The 18,771-nt window shown below is 45.7% G+C and overlaps 2 protein-coding genes and 1 long non-coding RNA gene across 8 annotated transcripts in view; 2 read left to right on the top strand and 1 right to left on the bottom strand.

Moving 5' to 3' along the window:
* CFAP52 (cilia and flagella associated protein 52) overlaps positions 1 to 16,097 on the top strand; it is a 25,942-nt gene extending 9,845 nt beyond the window's left edge. For all 3 annotated transcript variants that reach the window (XM_081578352.1, XM_081578353.1, XM_081578351.1), the window contains 8 exons: positions 180 to 280; positions 804 to 974; positions 3,870 to 4,018; positions 5,802 to 5,947; positions 8,498 to 8,649; positions 9,464 to 9,566; positions 14,517 to 14,628; positions 15,720 to 16,097. In XM_081578352.1, coding sequence (XP_081434478.1) covers positions 180 to 280; positions 804 to 974; positions 3,870 to 4,018; positions 5,802 to 5,947; positions 8,498 to 8,649; positions 9,464 to 9,566; positions 14,517 to 14,628; positions 15,720 to 15,895 — 1,110 coding nt within the window. In that variant the 3' untranslated portion in view covers positions 15,896 to 16,097. The remainder of the gene's footprint in view (positions 1 to 179; positions 281 to 803; positions 975 to 3,869; positions 4,019 to 5,801; positions 5,948 to 8,497; positions 8,650 to 9,463; positions 9,567 to 14,516; positions 14,629 to 15,719) is intronic.
* LOC145541591 (uncharacterized) lies at positions 13,526 to 18,746 on the bottom strand. The gene is made up of 3 exons (XR_014079140.1): positions 18,637 to 18,746; positions 16,824 to 17,020; positions 13,526 to 14,635 (listed from the first exon to the last, which is right to left on the bottom strand). It is a non-coding gene; the product is annotated as an uncharacterized LOC145541591 (long non-coding RNA).
* The window catches only part of USP43 (ubiquitin specific peptidase 43), a 49,138-nt gene continuing 48,430 nt past the window's right edge, over positions 18,064 to 18,771 (top strand). For all 4 annotated transcript variants that reach the window (XM_081578343.1, XM_081578342.1, XM_081578345.1 and 1 more), the window contains exon 1: positions 18,064 to 18,771. In XM_081578343.1, coding sequence (XP_081434469.1) covers positions 18,271 to 18,771 — 501 coding nt within the window. In that variant the 5' untranslated portion in view covers positions 18,064 to 18,270.

Genomic DNA, 18,771 nt, shown 5'->3' with positions numbered 1-18,771 from the left:
CATACAGAGTAAAGTTAAGTCAGAAAGAGAAAAACAAAAATTGTATATTAATACATATATTTGTGGAATCTAGAAAAATGGGACAGATGATCTTATTTGCAAAGCAAAAATAGAGATGCATAGATTCCTAATGATGAAACCATTTGGCCTTTTTTCCCTTAATGATCTCTTTCCCCTAGGGAGTGTCAGCTATCAATTGCTTGAAGATGGGGGGTTTGTTGGTGGGCTCTGGAGATGGATTGCTGGTCTTCTGTAAAAGCCCCAGCTACAAACCCATCAAGTAAGTTACCCCACAGGGTTTGGATGAGGAGAGACCCTCTAGAGAGAGGTTTGCTTAAAGTCCGCAACTAAGTGGACAAAGTGGACAAAGTGATATTTGGTTTAAAACAAATCTCATCTTGCTGTTAAAATGAGTAGTTGGAAACACAGTAGATGGCAGTTTTGCCAATGAAAAGATTCCACTTATTAGACATGGAGTGAATGAAGTGTTTATTGGCCATGGTCATTTGTACCCATTTATTTGCCTGGAATGTTCCCTGTATCCAAATCCTACTTGTGTTCCACCACCCATTTAGGGGGACATCTCACTGTAAACTTCCTTGATTATCATAAACCACGTGGGCCTCCCCCTTTGCTGACCATGGGCACTTGATATTGTAACTCCTGCCTTTCCAACTGTGTGACCTCCTTGAAGGCAGGACTCAGGTTCATATGCCTGATATATATGCTCTATAACGTTCCAGACAGTTAATAAATGCTCAGCAATTGAGTACATCTTCTTCACCTTTTGCTTCTCCTTAAAGGAAAATCCAGTTACAAGGTGGAGTCACCTCTATCACACTTCGAGGGGAAGGACACCAGTTCTTTGTAGGAACAGAAGAATCACACATTTATCGTGTCAATTTCACTAATTTCAAAGAGACTCTCATCACAACTTGTCACTTTGAATCTGTTGAGGACATTGTCTTCCCATTGTAAGTAGAAGAGCATAAAAGTGATAAGAGTGTAGAGATTTGATGCCATGTGCAAGGAAATTTAATTTTATTAATAATGTTTTCACCTACTAACATAATCAATAAATCATAATGTAATTTACTCGGTTCTGTCTCACCACAAAGACTTGAAACAGCAGACCAGTGTTACAACTTGGTTACAACTCAGAGTTTTATTCAGCAAGCAAAGGATAGTACACCTTCAAGGCATGAGGGTGGGCAGACCCCAAAGGCGAGGCCTCAATCCTTCTTGGCTTCCTCCATCTATTCATTTGTCTCCTACCTGCTGAGCCTGCCCTATGCAATTGGGCTAGCCAAGAAGGGGGTGTGTTTGTTTCATCTGAAGTTCTCACTCCAGTCCATGGATTTTCTTTTGTTCCGTTTTCAGGGCTTTTCCCTTTCTTTGTCTTTTAGCCACCACCATTTTGGACTCCTTTTTCCTATTCTAACTACCTAACAATAATAAATTATTATTTTTTTCTCCATAAATTTTTCTACTGTAGTGAATTATGTTAATAGATTTTCTTTGGCCTTTACCAAACAGCTACATTCATTTTATAATTCAAATTTGGGCCTCTTTAGAATGTTGGCTTTTTTAGTAAATTCATCATGGAAAGGGTGAACAGACTGGAAAAACTTTTGTTTTTCCACTGCTGTCTGGAGCAAAACTTAGTCGTGCCTTTTTTCAAACATGTTTCAAGTCGTTTGTTTGCACCTCTTGTGTCTTCCAGATTTGGCCCGCCTGATGGCAGTGGCCATAAGATTAAGAGTTCTTCTGAATCTAGTTGCTTGTGAGGTAAATCCCTCACAAGACAGTGAAACATATAACCATGAGCAGTTTTAATATCGAACAGAGCTGCCATCAGAGTTTGTCATTATTTGATTATGAAACCTATTTGTCTTTGGTGAGATTTGTCCCATAAAGTTAGTCACAGTTTTTGCTCTGAACGTCTTCCATAATTCATTTGAATTTACAAAACTCAAGGTCATTGTTGTATAGGCAGCGAGGCTCTTTGAAAACTTGGTCCTTGAGGTCACCAAATGTAGTTTTGGTTTCCTGAGCCTTTGTGATTAGGTCCCTCCTATTTCTAATAGTGAAAATGGCTGGTGCCCTTCATCAGGTGAATTTTTATTTGAAAATTGGTCATTTCCTTTCTGTGTCACTTTTCCTCTCTTTTTCTAAGGAGCTTGGTAGAATCAATCTGTAAAATATTTGGTCCTGCTGTCTTTTGTAAGGGTTAGCGTTTAAATGTCTTTTCAATTTCTTATGCAGTCTTTAATCTATTCAGGTTTTGTACCCCTTTCTTTTTTTTTTTAACAGCTCTATTGAAATATAATTTACATATCATAAAATTCACCCACTATACAATTCAATGGCTTTCTTAGGGGCATATTTACAGAGTTTTGCAACCATTATCATAATCTAATTTTAGAACATTTTATATCCCCCTAAAGAAACATCCTAGCAGTCACTTTAAGCCTCTAAGGTTCAGCTTTTAGCCACCCAAACTGAGCACAGTTGGTGAATGTAGTCAGTTAAAAAAGATTAAAAAAAAAAAAAAAAAAGTTCTCAGATTGATCCATATAGTGCTGACCTCAAAAACAGAATCTTAAATTTTTTAAAAAAGAAAGAAAAAAATAGAATTTTAAAAAGAAAAGTAGTGTCCTCTCTGGTCTCTGCCTCCTGTTTGTTTTTTTTCCCCTCAAGGTTCCCTGCACCCCCGATGTGTAGAATTCAGTTGGTACACAGGAACTGGGGCAGTTTTTAATAATCAGAATTTAGGTCTTCCTCTGATGATTTTCTTGCTGCCAGGATTTTCCCTTTAAATTCCAGATGAATTTTCCAGCCCCTTACTCTGATGGCTGGCACCTTTAGTCAGTGAGGCTGTGGCTTTTCTGCTACTTTTTTTCTGTGGTCACCATACCTAGGGAGTTTGGGGCATCTCTGGTTAGAAAATCACACAGTAATGATTCTTAACCCTTTCTAGTTGCACTTAAAAAAAAGGTATTTATTTATTTGGCTGTGCCAGGTCTTAGTTGATCTTTGTTACTGCATTCAGGATTTTTCTTTTTTTTTTTGGTTGTGGCATATGAGATCTAGTTCCCTGACCAGGGACTGAACCCAGGCCCCCTGCATTGGGAGTGTGGAGTCTTAGACACTGAACCACCAGGGAAGTCCCCCAGTTACACTTTCACAAGAGCAAGTTCTTCTTGATTTCTGTCTATTTTAAAATATTTTCAGTGTCTTTGGGATTTGGCAGTCTTGTTATTGTGTTCATTTTATCTGGGTTTTATAATTGTTATCTGTGGGAAGGTTTGTGTGACGATTCCACCGCTCCAAAATGTGGTATTTTATTTACTAATTTTGGCCAAGCAGTGCTCCTTGTGGGATCTTAGTTCCCCAGCCATGGATTGAGCCTGGGCCCCCAGCAGTGAAAGCTCCCAGTCCTAATAACTGGGCCACCAGGGAACTCCCCATCAAATGCCATTCTGCACAAGGAATCTGTAAGGCCATTAAGCCTGAGACAATAGGTATCTAAAAGCGTCCTGGTGGGTTCCCTGGTGGCTCAGATGGTAAAGAATCTGCCTGCAATGTGGGAGACCCGGGTTCGATCCCTGGATTAGGAAGATCCCCTGGAGAAGGAAATGGCAACCCACTCCAGTATTCTTGCCTGGATAATCCCATAGGCAGATTAGCCTGGCGGGCTACGGTCCATGGGTCTGTAAAGAGTCGGACACAACTGTGCAATCAACACTTTCAAAAAGCATCCTTCCCTACATCCTCAAGAAGCCCATTTTAGCGTCAACCCTGCATCTGAGAAACACTGTGCGTCTTGTGCAGCTGCATATCTCACCCTCCTGGTGGCTTCTCTGCAGCGGCACTGCCGAGCTCTTCGCCACCTGCGCCAAGAAGGACATCCGAGTGTGGCACACGCTGACCAACAGGGAGCTGCTGCGGATCACCGTGCCCAACATGACCTGCCACGGCATCGATTTCATGCGGGACGGAAAGAGCATCATTTCCGGTAAGGTCGGTATGCCAGATTTGACTTCCGGTTCCGGCTGTGGCTTTGGTTCTTGTCAGTCTTTTCCTACCAGGTTCCGCGTGGGAATGACCTGGCATGGCTGGCCTCCCACGGTCTGCTTGCTTCTCATCTAGCCTGTCTTTGGAATTCCCTTCCAGCTAGGATTCTTTCTGAGCTAGGAATTACCAAACAGCAATTTCTCTTCCCCCGCGTCGCTGCATATAGCATGTTGCTTTCTCTCTGGCCAGGAAAATCCAGTGATTCACCGCACAGGGTGGATTTGAGGCCTTAGCGAGTCCAGGGTTCTTGTGTGAGAACCCTTTTTGTTGCTCAGGAGATTAAAAACCTGACTTTAAGTTATAGCTCCAAGGGAATTTATTTTTAATTCAGTTGATTATGTCGTGCCAAATATTTTAACATGAATTATAGACACCATGATATTCTATTTCTGAAGACTTAAGTATGCATCTCTGAAGATATTTTCCTATAAAATAATAATTTCTTAATATTGACTATGTTCAATCCATGTATAAATTTCCCCAGCGGTCAAAAGTGAATTACTAGTTCACATCAATGAAAAGTCAAGTGAGTCTTTAGGGGCAGGTATTAAAATGGTGATATCAGGGGAATTCCCTGGAAGTCCAGCCGTTAGGACTACATACTTCCACTGCAGGAGGCACCGGTTCAATCCCTGGTCAGGGAACTAAGATTGCATATGCCTGGATGCAGCCAAAACAATAATAATAATAATATAAAATGGTGATATCAGGAACCATCTCACTGCCCTCTCTTCTTGGCTTTGTCTCCTTGTGCTGCTTCTACCTTGGGGCATGTCTTCTCCACATAGTGGTCCCCAGGAGCTCTTGGCTTGCATTACACTTAGAGCTAACAAATCCTAGGGTCAAAAATCTTGGCATCATCATCACTTCTCTTTTCGTCTTATACCAAAACCCCATTTCTCCTGCTCCAATGGCTCCCTCTTCAGAGTATATCCAAGATTCTATGCATCTTATCATCTCCACCCTCATCTCAGTCACTACCACCATCTCTCCTAGATTATTCTAGTAGCTTCCTACCAGGACTCCCTGCTTCTACCCTCACCCATCACCCTTCTTCCTTGATCTGCTCTCAACACAGAAGCCAGGAAATTCTTTAATTTGTAAGACTATGCCATTTCTAGTACTCAAAGGTTTTTTTCCTTTTTAAGATGTTTTTTTTTTTTTTTGATGTGGACCATTTTTAAAGTCTTTATTGAATTTGTTACCATATTGCTTCTGTTTTATGCTTTGGTTTTTGGCCAGGAGGCATGTGGATCTTGATGTTAGCTCCCCAGTGAGGGATTGAACCTGCACCCCCTGCATTGGGAGGCGAAGTCTTAACAACTAGACGGCCAGGGAAGTCCCCAGGGCTGACACGCTTTTAAACAGAACTCTTCTGGAAGCTGACTTCTGATCCCTGGTTGACATCCCAGTTGCAATATCAACCATCTAGTTGAATGTGCAAGTTTTACAGCTCATGGGAGAGGTGGGGGTTGGCCTCCCCAACTTCTGTCTCCTGGGATGGGGTGCACCTGGAGGCAGGCTTAGCTAAGGTGAGCTGTTCATTTCCTTTGGGAGGTGTGACCAGTTTGGGGAATTAGGGAAAAGGGGGCTGTGATTCCTGGCAGTGGGTAGGGGACTGGCCTCTTCCTTCTATCACCATCACTCTCCCCTCACATCCTGTCTCTCACTTAGGATTTAGAGTATGCTCATTCTGCCTGCCTTCTCTTTCCCTTTCATGCCAGCGTGGGACGATGGTAGAATCCGAGCCTTCGCCCCAGAGACAGGCCGACTGATGTACGTTATTAACAATGCCCACAGGATTGGCGTGACCGCCATCGCCACCACCAGCGACTGTAAGAGGGTCATCAGCGGCGGAGGAGAAGGGGAGGTACTGTTCTCCAGGGCAGAATCTTTTAAAAATAGCCGCATGTTTAGAGCAAATGCCCCATTTGCTATTGTTGTTCAGTCAGCAAGTCGTGTCTGACTCTTTGTGACCCCATGGACTGCGGCACGCCAGGCTTCCCTGTCCCTCACCATCTCCCGGAATTTGCCCAAGTTCATGTCCATTGAATCAGTGATGCTATCCAACCATATCATTCTCTGTTGCCCTCTTCTCCTTCTGCCTTCAATCTTTCAACTGCCCCATAACAGGCCACTAATTTGATGTTTTTCATCTGTACTAGGAGTCAGGCAAGATGAAATTAAGATATTTTGATGAAACTCTGAAGTCCATCATACATTAAAGTTCTAATAATATAAATACACATATCAATATATTTGTTCCCAGAAAGGACATTTAGGATACAGACATGAAAGCGTTCTATATGGAATTGAGCTAGGGATCCAAGTTGGTGTTTTGCCAGAGGTTTGGAATACCTTTTTTTCCCCTTCAAAAACCATAGTTATATAAATTGTCTTTATCTTGTCTTTTAAAGTAAATGTCATTTTTGGACTCAATTCTTTAATCTACCCATACACTTTGACCATCATTTTAAAATTATTACACTCAATCATTTTCTTGCATCATTTCAAGGAGCCTAAAATGTCTTTTCATACATCTCAGTGTCTCCCTTCCCCCTACTCCCCAGATATTTTTTTCCATCCCAAAGCCTTCCTTCTCTCAACATAGGACATTTCATTTTTCTTTCCTTTCTCCATGCTATCATAGGAATAACCTAGGGAGAAGAAAGAGACAGCATCTTCACATAGCCTCTGGCAGAGATCAGACCAAACCAATTAGTGTCTGAGTGTTTGAGTTCTGGAGTCACACTGCCTGATCTCAGATTTCACTCCTACCACTTCCAAGCTGTGTGACCTGGGCGGTGTGCTTTAACCTCTCTGTGTTTCAGTGTCCTATAAGAGTGAAGTGTAACGTGAAGATAGCAATTCTGATATTAATGAGATAACTTACACCCTTTATTTTGTACTATGTCTTCAGAGCCTGGTGTGCCTTTCATGGTCAGAGCACATCTTCATCTGGACAAGACCCTGCAGATGCTCCACAGACCCACCCAGCCCTGGGCCATCTCCCTCCTCTCTAGACCCTTGCAGCTCCATTCCCTTCCGTCATTCCTGCAGCCTAGCTGTTGCTAACACCCGCAGCATCCTTGCTTGCTCCCTCAGCCTTTGGGGGCATCTGCCTTGCTGAAGAGGGCTTACCAGGTGGTTCAGTGGTAAAGAATCCACCTGCCAATGCGGGAGACATGGGTTTGATTCCTGGCTTGGGAAGATCCCCTGGAGAAGGGAATGGCAAGCCACTCCAGTGTTCTTGCCTGGAAAATCCCATGGACAGAGGAGCCCAGTGGGCTGCAGTCCATGGGGTGGCAGAGTCAGACATGACTGAGCACACACATGCACCCGCGTGGCTGAGGAGGGCTACTGGAGGAACTTACACATTACAAGTTGGTTGCCCCTGACCCTGATTAGCAATCTTTTCACAGTCCCCCCTCTCATTTCCCATGGCTACTAAAGACCTTTCCTTCCAAGAGACATAGTCTTTAAGGTCTTTTTAGGTACGGGAGGCCAGGGCTGCTAGTCTGCAGGTGTGCACTGGTCTGAATGCAGTGGTTGCTAAGATACACTTGAGTATTTTACTTCCATTTTCATTGGTAAATGGCCATTACCTGACTTGTGAAGACCCTAGTTTTCCGTTTAGTGTTCAACTAGGCTATGGCTCTTTCATTGTCTTGTATCACTTACACAAAATGATTTCTGCTTTCCTTGTTTTTCCTAAGTCCAACACATTCATTATAGGAAGCCTCAGACTGTGAGCATCTGATGACATGATAATGTTTTCTGGTCTAGCTGTGACAGCAGTTTATCCATTACAGGACCCACTGTTATAATCAAATAACTTTCCTTTTTATTTACCCTTTTTCTTATTACAGTTAGGGCATCAGTTGTGAAATTTTGTGTGTATCAGTTGTATCACCTCTGCATTTCATTTCAAGTTGACAGAGGGGTATCAGACAATATTTGTTATGGAAAGTGGGTATTGACTTCGATGGGCTTGAGAACCACTGATTTTAAATGATTGAAACTGAGCAGCTTATGCGAAAGTTTAAATATGGCTCTGGGTACCCAAGAGATTCCCTGATGGCACCAGAAATTTGATAGCAGTGCTCAGCAGAAACGAGCAGACATTATTATTTCACTCGGTTCAGCAGCAGCCCTTGCATTACTGGTTTTAGCAGTGGGGGCCTGGTAAATTTCTCAGCCCTAAAAGTAAAAATGGATGTAGGCTCCTGGTAGGCGTCTTCCTGGCTCCATGGAAGAATATTCCCGCCCTGCAACTTGGTAGCCCCACCCCACTCAACCAAGATGAGAACAGGGAACTAGAAAAACAAATCAGGCCCGGGAGGTGAGAACACTCTTGGGATCTGTTTTTCATCAGGAAGTCCCAAGTTGGAACTGAGAGCCTGTGTTTTGTGGCTTCCAGGTGAGGGTGTGGCACATAGGCCACCAGACCCAGAAGCTGGAAGAGGCACTGAAGGAGCACAAGTCCTCCGTGTCCTGCATCCGGGTGAAGAAGAACAATGAGGAGTGTGTCACAGCCAGCACGGACGGCACCTGCATCATCTGGGACCTCGTGTAGGTACCAGTGATGGGGAGGACCACTGATGCAGAACGCAGTCCCAGCTATTGAACTCGAGGGAAGACTCAAACAAAGGGCAGAAACCTGACTCTGGGCAACAGGAAAGGGGTGCACCTCAGAAGCCATTCATCTCCATGACTGTTGAGGGTTCACAGATACCGTTGGAAAGGGCGGAGCTTCCAGGAAGAGCTGGACCTTAGAAGTTTCTGGATGGATAGGGAAGTAGCTCTCTAGATACACAAAAGAAAACATGGTTTAACTTACATTAATGCGACCCCCTGGCTCAGTGGTAAAGGATCCGCCTTCCAAGCAGGAAACACTGGTTCGATCCCTGGGTCAGGAAGATCTCCCAGGGAAGGAAATGGCAACGCACTTCAGTATTCTTGCCTGGAGAATCTCATGAACAGAGGAGCCTGGCGGACTACAAAAGAAAACATGGTTTAACTTACATTAATGCGACCCCCTGGCTCAGTGGTAAAGGATCCGCCTTCCAAGCAGGAAACACTGGTTCGATCCCTGGGTCAGGAAGATCTCCCAGGGAAGGAAATGGCAACCCACTTCAGTATTCTTGCCTGGAGAATCTCATGAACAGAGGAGCCTGGCGGACTGCAGTCTATGGGATTGCAAGGAGTTGGACATGACTTAGCGACTAAGTAACAATAATGCAACTCCCTAAGAAATGTGTAAATATTGATTCTCCTTCCATAGACCAGATGGCTGGGTGGCCATGTCACAGGCCATGATCTACTGGTAAATAAGATTTCTCAGGAAGAGAAAAATGATTTCACAGCTTTCGAATCTGTTTTTCAGGCGTCTTAGAAGGAATCAGATGATCCTGGCTAACACCTTATTCCAGTGTGTCTGTTACCACCCAGAGGAGTTCCAGATCATCACCAGCGGCACAGACAGAAAGGTAAGGGTTGGGACCCTTCTGGTACAAGAGAAGAGCCTTGGTGCCTCGTGGCCACAGGTGCAGGCTCTGGAGCCAAGCCACACCAGTTTGGACGATGGGAGTGCCGGAGATCCTCTGAGTCACTTTGGAAACGCTGTGTCACTTTCTTGGGTGCCTTTGCTTCATTGTCTGCAAAATGGACGTGACACCACTGACCTCATGGATTACAGTTATGCTTGATTTTAATCAAGCTTATTTTCATGTAGTATGAAAGTGAAAGTTGCTCAGTCGTGTCCGACTCACTGTGACCCCATGGACTATACAGTCCATGGAATTCTCCAGGCCAGAATATGGAGTGGTAGCCTTTCCCTTCTCCAGGGGATCTTCTCAACCCAGGGATCGAACCCAGATCTCCTGCATTGCAGGCAGATTCTTTACCAGCTGAGCCACAATGCTAAAAGCTGAGGGTGGGGGCTGGCACAGAGCAGGCACTCAGTAGGTACTGGTTTTGATTATGAGGAAATTTTTAGGGCTGGAATGGAAGTGTCATGTCCAAAGCAATTGTCATGTGATTAAATTCAAATTGAATGACAATGGAGCTCATCTCTCAACACTTTGTGCTATGAGTGAGTGCTCAGTCATGTCCGACTCTTTGCGACCCCATGGACTGTAGCCCGCCAGGCTCCTTTGTCTATGGGATTCTCCAGGCAAGCATACTAGAGTGGGTGGCCATTTCCTCCTCCAGGGCATCTTCCTGATCCAGGGATTGAACCCGAGTCTCCTGCATTGCAGGCAGATTCTTTACCCACTGAGCCACCTGGGAAGTCCTCATCACCCTACTTCATTAATATGTTAAAAATCTCTTTAGCTGGGGGGGGGGGGGCATGTCCTTGGGTGGAAATCGGCCCTTCTTTTGGGGGGAACATTTCCCCCTCAGAGTGAGCAAGAAGCTTCAGGAGAGAGGGACAAGGAAGCTGTTGGTGGGGGGGGGGGGTCTCCCATCCTGCCAGCCACATCAGATCAGTCAAATCTTGGCCTGATTCCCTGCCAATCCAGGTTATGGGGTTTGGATCCCCCTAATTTAGTCTCTGAGATGCCTTTGAGATAATTGAAGAAGAGGTTGCCTATTTATTGTTTTGCCAGCTGCAGGCTGAGATAATGGAGTGAAAAGTATAAAAATAGCATGGGAAAAGTTCTAAAGAGAGTTGCCCTCCCCACCCCCATGCCCATAAATTTGAATCCAGGAGTGGGGATTTTTCCTGTTTAAGCTTCCCAGGTGAGTGGGAACTACAGCCTGAAGACCCTTTCGTTGAGGCAGTCCTAGCGTGGGTTGGAAAAGAATTTCCAGACACAGAGCATTTCAGAAGGGAGTGAGTTTATTAAGAACAAAGAGCACAGATACGGTGGGCACTGTGAGCGCAGCGGGCCGACCTCACAACAGGCCCAGGAGAGTTGACAGTTTTCATGAGTTAATAGCCAATTTTTATAGCCTCAAGAAAAAGAAAATTCCTGGGGGAAAGCTAGCATCAGGTGGTTGGTTGGGGCGCTATAGGGTGTTTACTGGAGCGGGCATCTTTGTCTAATTGGGAGTCAAGAAGCTTGTTAGTGATAATCAGGGGCTTTTGGCAATGGTTACAAAGGGGCTCAACTTCAGAGGTGTCCTTGGTTCTGGGCTGTACTTCCATGGCCTTGGTACAAGGCCTTGCATCTGTGATCTGGGAGCAGGATTCAACAACTTTGTCATAAAAACCCAAGGAATGCTGCCTGATCCAACCAGACAGAGTGTTCTGGGGAGGCATCGAGAGCTGTATCCTTTCCAGCCTCTAGGCTGTTAGTTTCTTTGTGTCTCATCTGTCCAAATCGGCCCACACCTGCCCATCCCCTAACCCATGCTTGACTTGTGGTCTAAGTGGACTTCCTCTGGTAAATCGGATGGATGGATATTAAGGAGCTAATCACAACGTCACTGTAAGTGCTCTGCTCTACGGTTCATATCATTTCTAAATTAGGGTGATATCTGCTGTATTCTAGGTTTCAGCTTATGAGACTTGAAACAGTCCATTTCCCTCTTATTTGAATTTTGACGAGACTGTTTTAGAAAAGGCAGAGAAACCAGAGATCAAATTGCCAACATCCACTGGATCATAGAAAAAGCAAGGGAGTTCCAGAAAAACATCTATTTCTGCTTTATTGACTATGCCAAAGCCTTTGACTGTGTGGATCACAATAAACTGTGGAAAATTCTGAAAGAGGTGGGAATACCAGACCATCTGACCTGTCTCTTGAGAAACCTGTATGCAGGTCAGGAAGCAACAGTTAGAACTGGACATGGAACAACAGACTGGTTCCAAACAGGAAAAGGAGTACATCAAGGCTGTATATTGTCACCCTGCTTATTTAACTTCTATGCAGAGTACATCATGAGAAACGCTGGGCTGGAAGAAACACAAGCTGGAATCAAGATTGCCAGGAGAAATATCAATAACCTCAAATATGCAGATGACACCACCCTTATGGCAGAAAGTGAAGAAGAACTAAAGAGCCCCTTGATGAAAGCGAAAGAGGAGAGTGAAAAAGTTGGCTTAAAGCTCAACGTTCAGAAAACTAAGATCATGGCATCTGTTCCCATCACTTCATGGCAGATAGATGGGGAAACAGTGGAAACAGTGGCTGACTTTATTTTGGGGGGCTCCAAAATCACTGCTGATGGTGATTGCAGCCATGAAATTAAAAGATGCTTACTCCTTGGAAGGAAGGTTATGACCAACCTAGATAGCATATTGAAAAGCAGAGACATTACTTTGCCAACAAAGGTCCATCTAGTCAAGGCTATGGTTTTTCCAGTGGTCATGTATGGATGTGAGAGTTGGACAGTGAAGAAAGCTGAGCGCCGAAGAATTGATGCTTTTGAACTGTGATGTTGGAGAAGACTCTTGAGAGTCCCTTAGACTGCAAGGAGATCCAACCAGTCCATCCTAAAGGAGATCAGTCCTGGGTGTTCATTGGAAGGACTGATGTTGAAGCTGAAACTCCAATACTTTGGCCACCTCATGCACAGAGTTGACTCACTGGAAAAGACCCTAATTCTGGGAAGGATTGAGGGCAGGAGGAGAAAGGAATGACAGAGGATGAGATGGTTGGATGGCATCACTGACTCGATGGACATGGGTTTGGGTAAACTCCGGGAGTTGGTGATGGACAGGGAGGCTTGGCGTGCTGCGGTTCATGGGGTTGCAAAGAGTCAGACACGACTGAGCTACTGAACTGACTGATTCCAACCATAAATCACAAATCTGTCAAACTAAGTGCTGGGGACATGACAGTGTCCCTGCTGTCATGGAGGTAACTTACTTTCTGTATTAATTTTGGGTGGGAGAGGATGGACTTGACTAGTACACATGTGACAGAGTCCATGAACGAGCAATGAGTAATAAGCGAACAAGATGATACAAGATGATGAGAGAGCTAAAAATACATAGATCCGGTTATAGGATACTGGCTGAGAGAAGGAAACTGCTTTAGGGAGGATGGTCAGTGAGGCCTCCTTAAGGCGGTGACACTTGAGCTGAGGGCTCAGTGCCAGGGGGACGTAGCCATGCTTTGATCTCAGGGAAGACCACTTCTGGCAGAGGACCTTCAGGAAAGCCCAGCTGAAGATCACTTTGACTTTCTTGGTCAAGGAAACTGGTGGTCAAGCACCAAGGACTTACATGGATGTGATTCCTGAGAAACAAAGATTTTTGGCATGCCCCTCCCCTCCCTCCCCTCCCTCCCCTCCCTCCCCTCCCTCCCCTCCCTCCCCTCCCTCCCCTCCCTCCCCTCCCTCCCCTCTGCTTTTTTTGTTCTCACTATGTGGTATGTGGGATCTTAGTTCCCCAACCAGGGATTGAACCTGTGTCCCCTGCAGTGGAAGCACAGTCTTAACCACTGGACTGACTACCAGGGAAGTCCTCTCAGTCTGCTTTAACACTTCTTTATGCTTTTAGTCTGAAAACAGAAATTTATTGTTAAAGCGATCCAGCATCAATAGAAATTACAAAAAAAGAACAGAAAAAAAATTTAAAATAGCATACACAATTTCTAGCTAAATTCAGAGGAACATAGATTCCTGGTGTTCATAACTGAAATACAGCAAGTTTCCATCAACACGAAAGACAGAGAAAGTTCCGGGTGTAATACATACCTAAGTTCCCACACCCAATTTCCGGTCAAGGGCTCTTTTGTTTAGAAAGAAATTTTATTTTTGAACAGGTTGTACATTGACAAGGTTCAAAGTTCAAAAAAGTATAAAAGCAGTATATTCAGAGAAAAACCGTCCCTCTTTGAGCTCCTGTCTCCTTTCCACCCCTAACCTAGTTTCCTGGCCCAGGAAGGTGGCAGGGGGTGATATAATCAGTTTCTGTTTAAACCCGTCCCTGCAAAATCTTCTGTTGCTTTGAGTCTGAAGAGAAGGTGGGGATAAGTGTGGGGTGAGGAAGAAGGAGGGCCAGCCACAGCGAGAGCTGACTTTGTAAGGCCCAGTCTCCAGAATTTTGCAGAACTGCTCATTCTCCAAGCTGAAGGCCCTAAAGAAATTTCATTTCCCCTCCTGCCAAGCCTAAAGAAAGCTTTGCTCTCCTCCTTTAAGTGCAGAATTGGGAAAGTGGATGCACTGGCCGGTTTCTTCTTCCCTTTACAGCTTCCTCCAGGCTCAATCTGCTCCATCTAACCAAAAAGCGCTCTCTGTCTCAATCCAGTTTACCAGCATATCAACATCTCTTTAAATAGAATGCAAATTTAAAAGCCACTCCTAAAAATATTAAAATGATTTCTCCACCCCCTGCCTTAGCCTATTTATAATGTCAGCCAATACATCATCCCTGGGTATATTTCTGCTGCCTGCTATATAAAGTAGAACCTTCTTTTGTTGGCGTGTGCTTGGATGATTCCACTGAGCTGAATCCTGCCCCATGCTTCGTTCTCCAATTCCAGATTGCTTACTGGGAAGTGTTCGACGGCTCAGTCATCAGAGAATTGGATGGTTCCTTGTCAGGGGCTGTCAACGGCATGGACATCACAGTGGAAGGGGTGCACTTTGTCACAGGTCAGTCCTGGGATCAGAGAAGAAAGCCAAGATTAGCTTATTTAAATGGAAACCTGGAATTCCCTGGTGGGGGGCGGGCAACTGGAAATGACCCCAGAAGGGTCTAAAGGGCAACGTGGTTAGATTCAGGCCTGTGCACTGCAGCCCGTGTGGCTGGGAAAGAAAAATCCAGAAGTCACATTTCAATGAGAAGTCACACTTGCTTATGAGCCTGAGGGGCACAAATAAAAACTAAACTTCCACTGTTTGATTTTTCTTTGTGATGAGCAGCAATGATATGTTCTAAGTCACTTCAGTCGTACCTGACTCTTTGCAACCCCATGGACCGTAGCCCACCAGGCTCCTCTGTCCATAGGATTCTCCAGACAAGAATACTGGAGTGGGTTGCCATGCCCTCCTCCAGCAAATCTTCCCAACCCAGGGATCGAACCCTTGTCTCTTAGGTCTCCTGCATTAGCAGGCGGGTTCTTTACCACTAGCATTATCTGGGAAGCCTTACTTCAATTTAAAAAAAGATAGAAATAGGCCTTTACATAGACTGGGCTATCCAGCCTGCCTTGATGTGCTGTTTCCTACTGAAGTCTTCAATGCCAGGCTTTTCAATCAGCGTGTCTAGGGGGTGTTTGCTACACAATGTGCCCATTGCAACAGCATCAGTCTTATTTCTTGAAGCCTCTTTGAGTCTTCAGGACAGTAACCAATTAATGTTCTAAATCAATGAAAGTTTCACAAATACATTTACATAAAGCAGGATATAAAATTAGACATGGTATCATCCCAATCACATATTCAGCTGTGTATCTGTGTAACTTACAGAGAAAGGACCAGAAGGAACTAAACCAAGAAGTTACTAATTGTTATCTCTGGATGGTGGGGTCAAGGGTGATGTCACCGCTTAACTTTTTTTCCCCCAAATTTATTGCAACAGATCTAGATTTTTCCCAGTCAAGGAAGAGTGTTTATGAAGATAGGTTTTTCTTCCTTTAAATCATCACATGGGGAATGTATTGAAAATGACTGTTTTTTTAAATCAGGACTGTTTTCTCTCTGTTCTGTTGCAGCCATGCCATATAACTGTTTGTCTTTTTCAGGTGGAAATGACCATCTGGTCAAGGTTTGGGATTACAATGAGGGTGAAGTGACCCACGTTGGGGTGGGACACAGTGGCAACATCACCCGAATCCGGATAAGTCCAGGAAATCAGTATATCATTAGCGTGAGTGCCGACGGGGCCATTTTGAGGTGGAAATACCCATTTCCCTCATGAAGCAGCAGAGATCTCCTGGATTCACAGCATCGATTACCATCTTGTTGAAGAAGCCTGGGACTCCTAGACTAATCTTGCTTTCTCATATCTGTGTTTTTGTTCTTTGATCAAAATATTTTATCTACAGGTTTCTCCTTTCCTTTATAGAATGCATTGCACATTTTTGAATTGTATATTAAAATTGAGATGTGTTCAAGACTAATTAATCTAGACTGTTTTTTTTATTATGAGTAAATTCCCAGTTGTTGGTTTCCTATCCTAATCTGTTCTGTTCCATGAGTCTGCAAAATCCACAGCCCTTCCTCACAATTTGTCCACAGATAATCATTGCTGTTATTCTCTAAAAAGAAAGAAGGTGAGTTTACTTTCTTTTTTAAAAAATTTATTTATTTTGAATTGAAGGAGAATTGCTTTACAATATTTTGTTGGTTTCTGCCATATGTCAACATGAATCAGCCATAGGTATACATGTGAGTTTACCTTCTTAATCAGCATTTCATTGGTCAAGCTGCCTGGGGCAAGATGTGGGTTTGAGTCCAGATCTTGGGTAGAGTTTTTGTTTTGTTTTAACTTTCCGATGCTCCGTTTTATAAAGTAAGAATACTGGAGTGGGTAGCCATTCCCTTCTCCAGGGGGTCTTCCCAACCCAGGGATCAAACCTGCGTCTACTGCATTGCAAGGGGATTCTTTACCATCTGAGGCACCAGGGAAGCCCCAAAGCAAGAATATCTACTTCAAAAATTATTGTTATAATTAAGTGAAATAATAAAAACATCAGCAGAATTCATGACACAGAGCAGAAAGTTAAATATGAATTGTGCTTTCTAAAATAAGAATGTGAGTTGGGGACCTTGAGGGTGATTATCAAAGGTGAAATTTGATAGGTGCTTTTCTGGCATTGAGCATAAAATCTTTCTCCTCTGCTTACCATTAGAAAGGTGATGGAACTTGTTTATTGATGGTCCAACCCATTATCCTTTTCCAGGGAAGGTAGACGAAGGCATTTTTTCAGAAACACGTCAAGTTTCTAATTCACAGAACAGTCTTTTGTTCTGGGCATATTCTTTGCTCTTTAATGCTTCTTCTTCTTCTTTTTTTTCTTTCATCAGGTAACCTGCTGCTGCCCTATTTGATATGTCAAGGTGGATATTTAATAAATGATGACCACATATTCATCAAACAATAAGTAACATTTCAGGACACTGATGTAATAACGCATCCTGCTGATCTCTTGTTGAGCTAGAAATGGATGCGAAATTCACTTTGCAAGACTTCGCCGGATTAATTATAAACCTGACAGTTACAGGACAGGTGAGCGGAGTCCCCCAGCGAATCCAGGGCGAGGCTATGCCAAGTCAGTTCTTACTGGGTAGCAATCCAGTTAGGATTTTGCTTTAAGGAGTGAAAGTACGACCGCGTAGGGGGCGCGCCAGGGAGCCGGAAAACTTCCTCGTAAGCAAATACTGAGGTTGGAGAAGAGCTAAGCTGCAGGGTTGGCAGAACCCGGCTTCAGTTCCGGTTTCCCTGTTTACGGGTCTGTGGCCTCAACCCGTGGCATTAACGGGCTCTCTGAGCCCGTTTCTTCACCAAGCTAAACTGAGGATGATAAGGTCTCGCTTGCAAGTTTTGATAAACTCTAACCTGGTCTGTAATTTAAACAAGCAAACCACGGCCACCCCGGGTGTTTCTACACACGCCTCCCAGTTCTGGTCCCAGGATGGCGGTTCCCGCAAAAACTCTGCCTCCCCGGCGGGGCAGACGGGCTGGAAAGGAGGTGGCGCTACTTGTCCGCACACACCTGAGCCTGCGGAGGAACCAGCGGGCCTAAAGCACTCCCCACCCTGTCGCCTCTCTCTGTGCGCGTCTCTCGCTACGCCCGCGGCTACCCTTTGGGAAGGCTTTACCTTCGCCCGGACGTCATTCCAAGAAACTTAGCAAGAGCCGGGGCTTTGCAATTTACGAGGGCGTTCATATTTATCATTCTTCTATTCTTCTCACAGCTTGAAGGCTGGGAGAGGACTAAGAGCGGTGGTTAAATTTGGGTCGGTAGGTTTAGGAGAGATAAGGAAAGGGGAGGGACGCCGAAAGCCGAGCCCCAATGCTTTGATTCCTGGTCCGAGCGGCGGGGGTGGGACCCGGAGGCGGGTAGGGGCGGTGGGGCGCTGCCCGGGGCGGTCTCTGCAGCCGGATTCCCGCGCGGGGCGGGGCGGCCCCGCCCTTAGCTCCGCCTCCGCCCGGTCCCGGCACACCTGGCCCGCAGGTAGCCGGTGCCTGGGCACCTTTCCGAGCTTGGAAGGGCCTGCCGGCGGCTCGTCCGCCTGTGGCCCCCGGGCGGGGGTGGAGGCTTGGTTCCGGGAGGGGTGCCGGCAGGAGCCATGGACCCAGGCGCGGGGGCCGCGGCCGGAGAGGGACCGCCCGCGCCCCGGCCCCGCCGCCGCCGCTCCCTGCGCCGCCTGTTCGGCCGCTTCCTGCTAGCGCTGGGCAGTCGCTCCCGCCCCGGGGACTCGCCGCCTCGGCCCCGACCCCAGCCCCAGTCAGGACACGGCGATGGCGACGGGGAGGGGGGCTTTGAGGGCCTGGATCCAGCCACGCCCGGAAGCCCCGGGGAGGAGTGCCTGCCTGGACCCCAGCCCCAGCTCCCGGCCGGCGACGGGGCGCGGCCCCCGGGAGCGCAGGGCTTGAAGAACCACGGCAACACCTGTTTCATGAACGCCGTGGTGCAGTGTCTGAGCAACACCGACCTGCTGGCCGAATTCCTGGCGCTGGGGCGCTACCGGGCGGCGCCCGGCCGCGCAGAGGTCACCGAGCAGCTGGCGGCGCTGGTGCGCGCGCTCTGGACGCGCGAGTACACGCCCCAACTTTCCGCCGAGTTCAAG

This window comes from Giraffa tippelskirchi, chromosome 3, assembly GCF_054371585.1.
Source record: "Giraffa tippelskirchi isolate mGirTip1 chromosome 3, T2T-mGirTip1v1.2.pri, whole genome shotgun sequence".
In the NCBI taxonomy this organism is placed as follows: Eukaryota; Metazoa; Chordata; class Mammalia; order Artiodactyla; family Giraffidae; genus Giraffa; species Giraffa tippelskirchi.
This window is presented reverse-complemented; position numbering and strand designations above follow the sequence as displayed.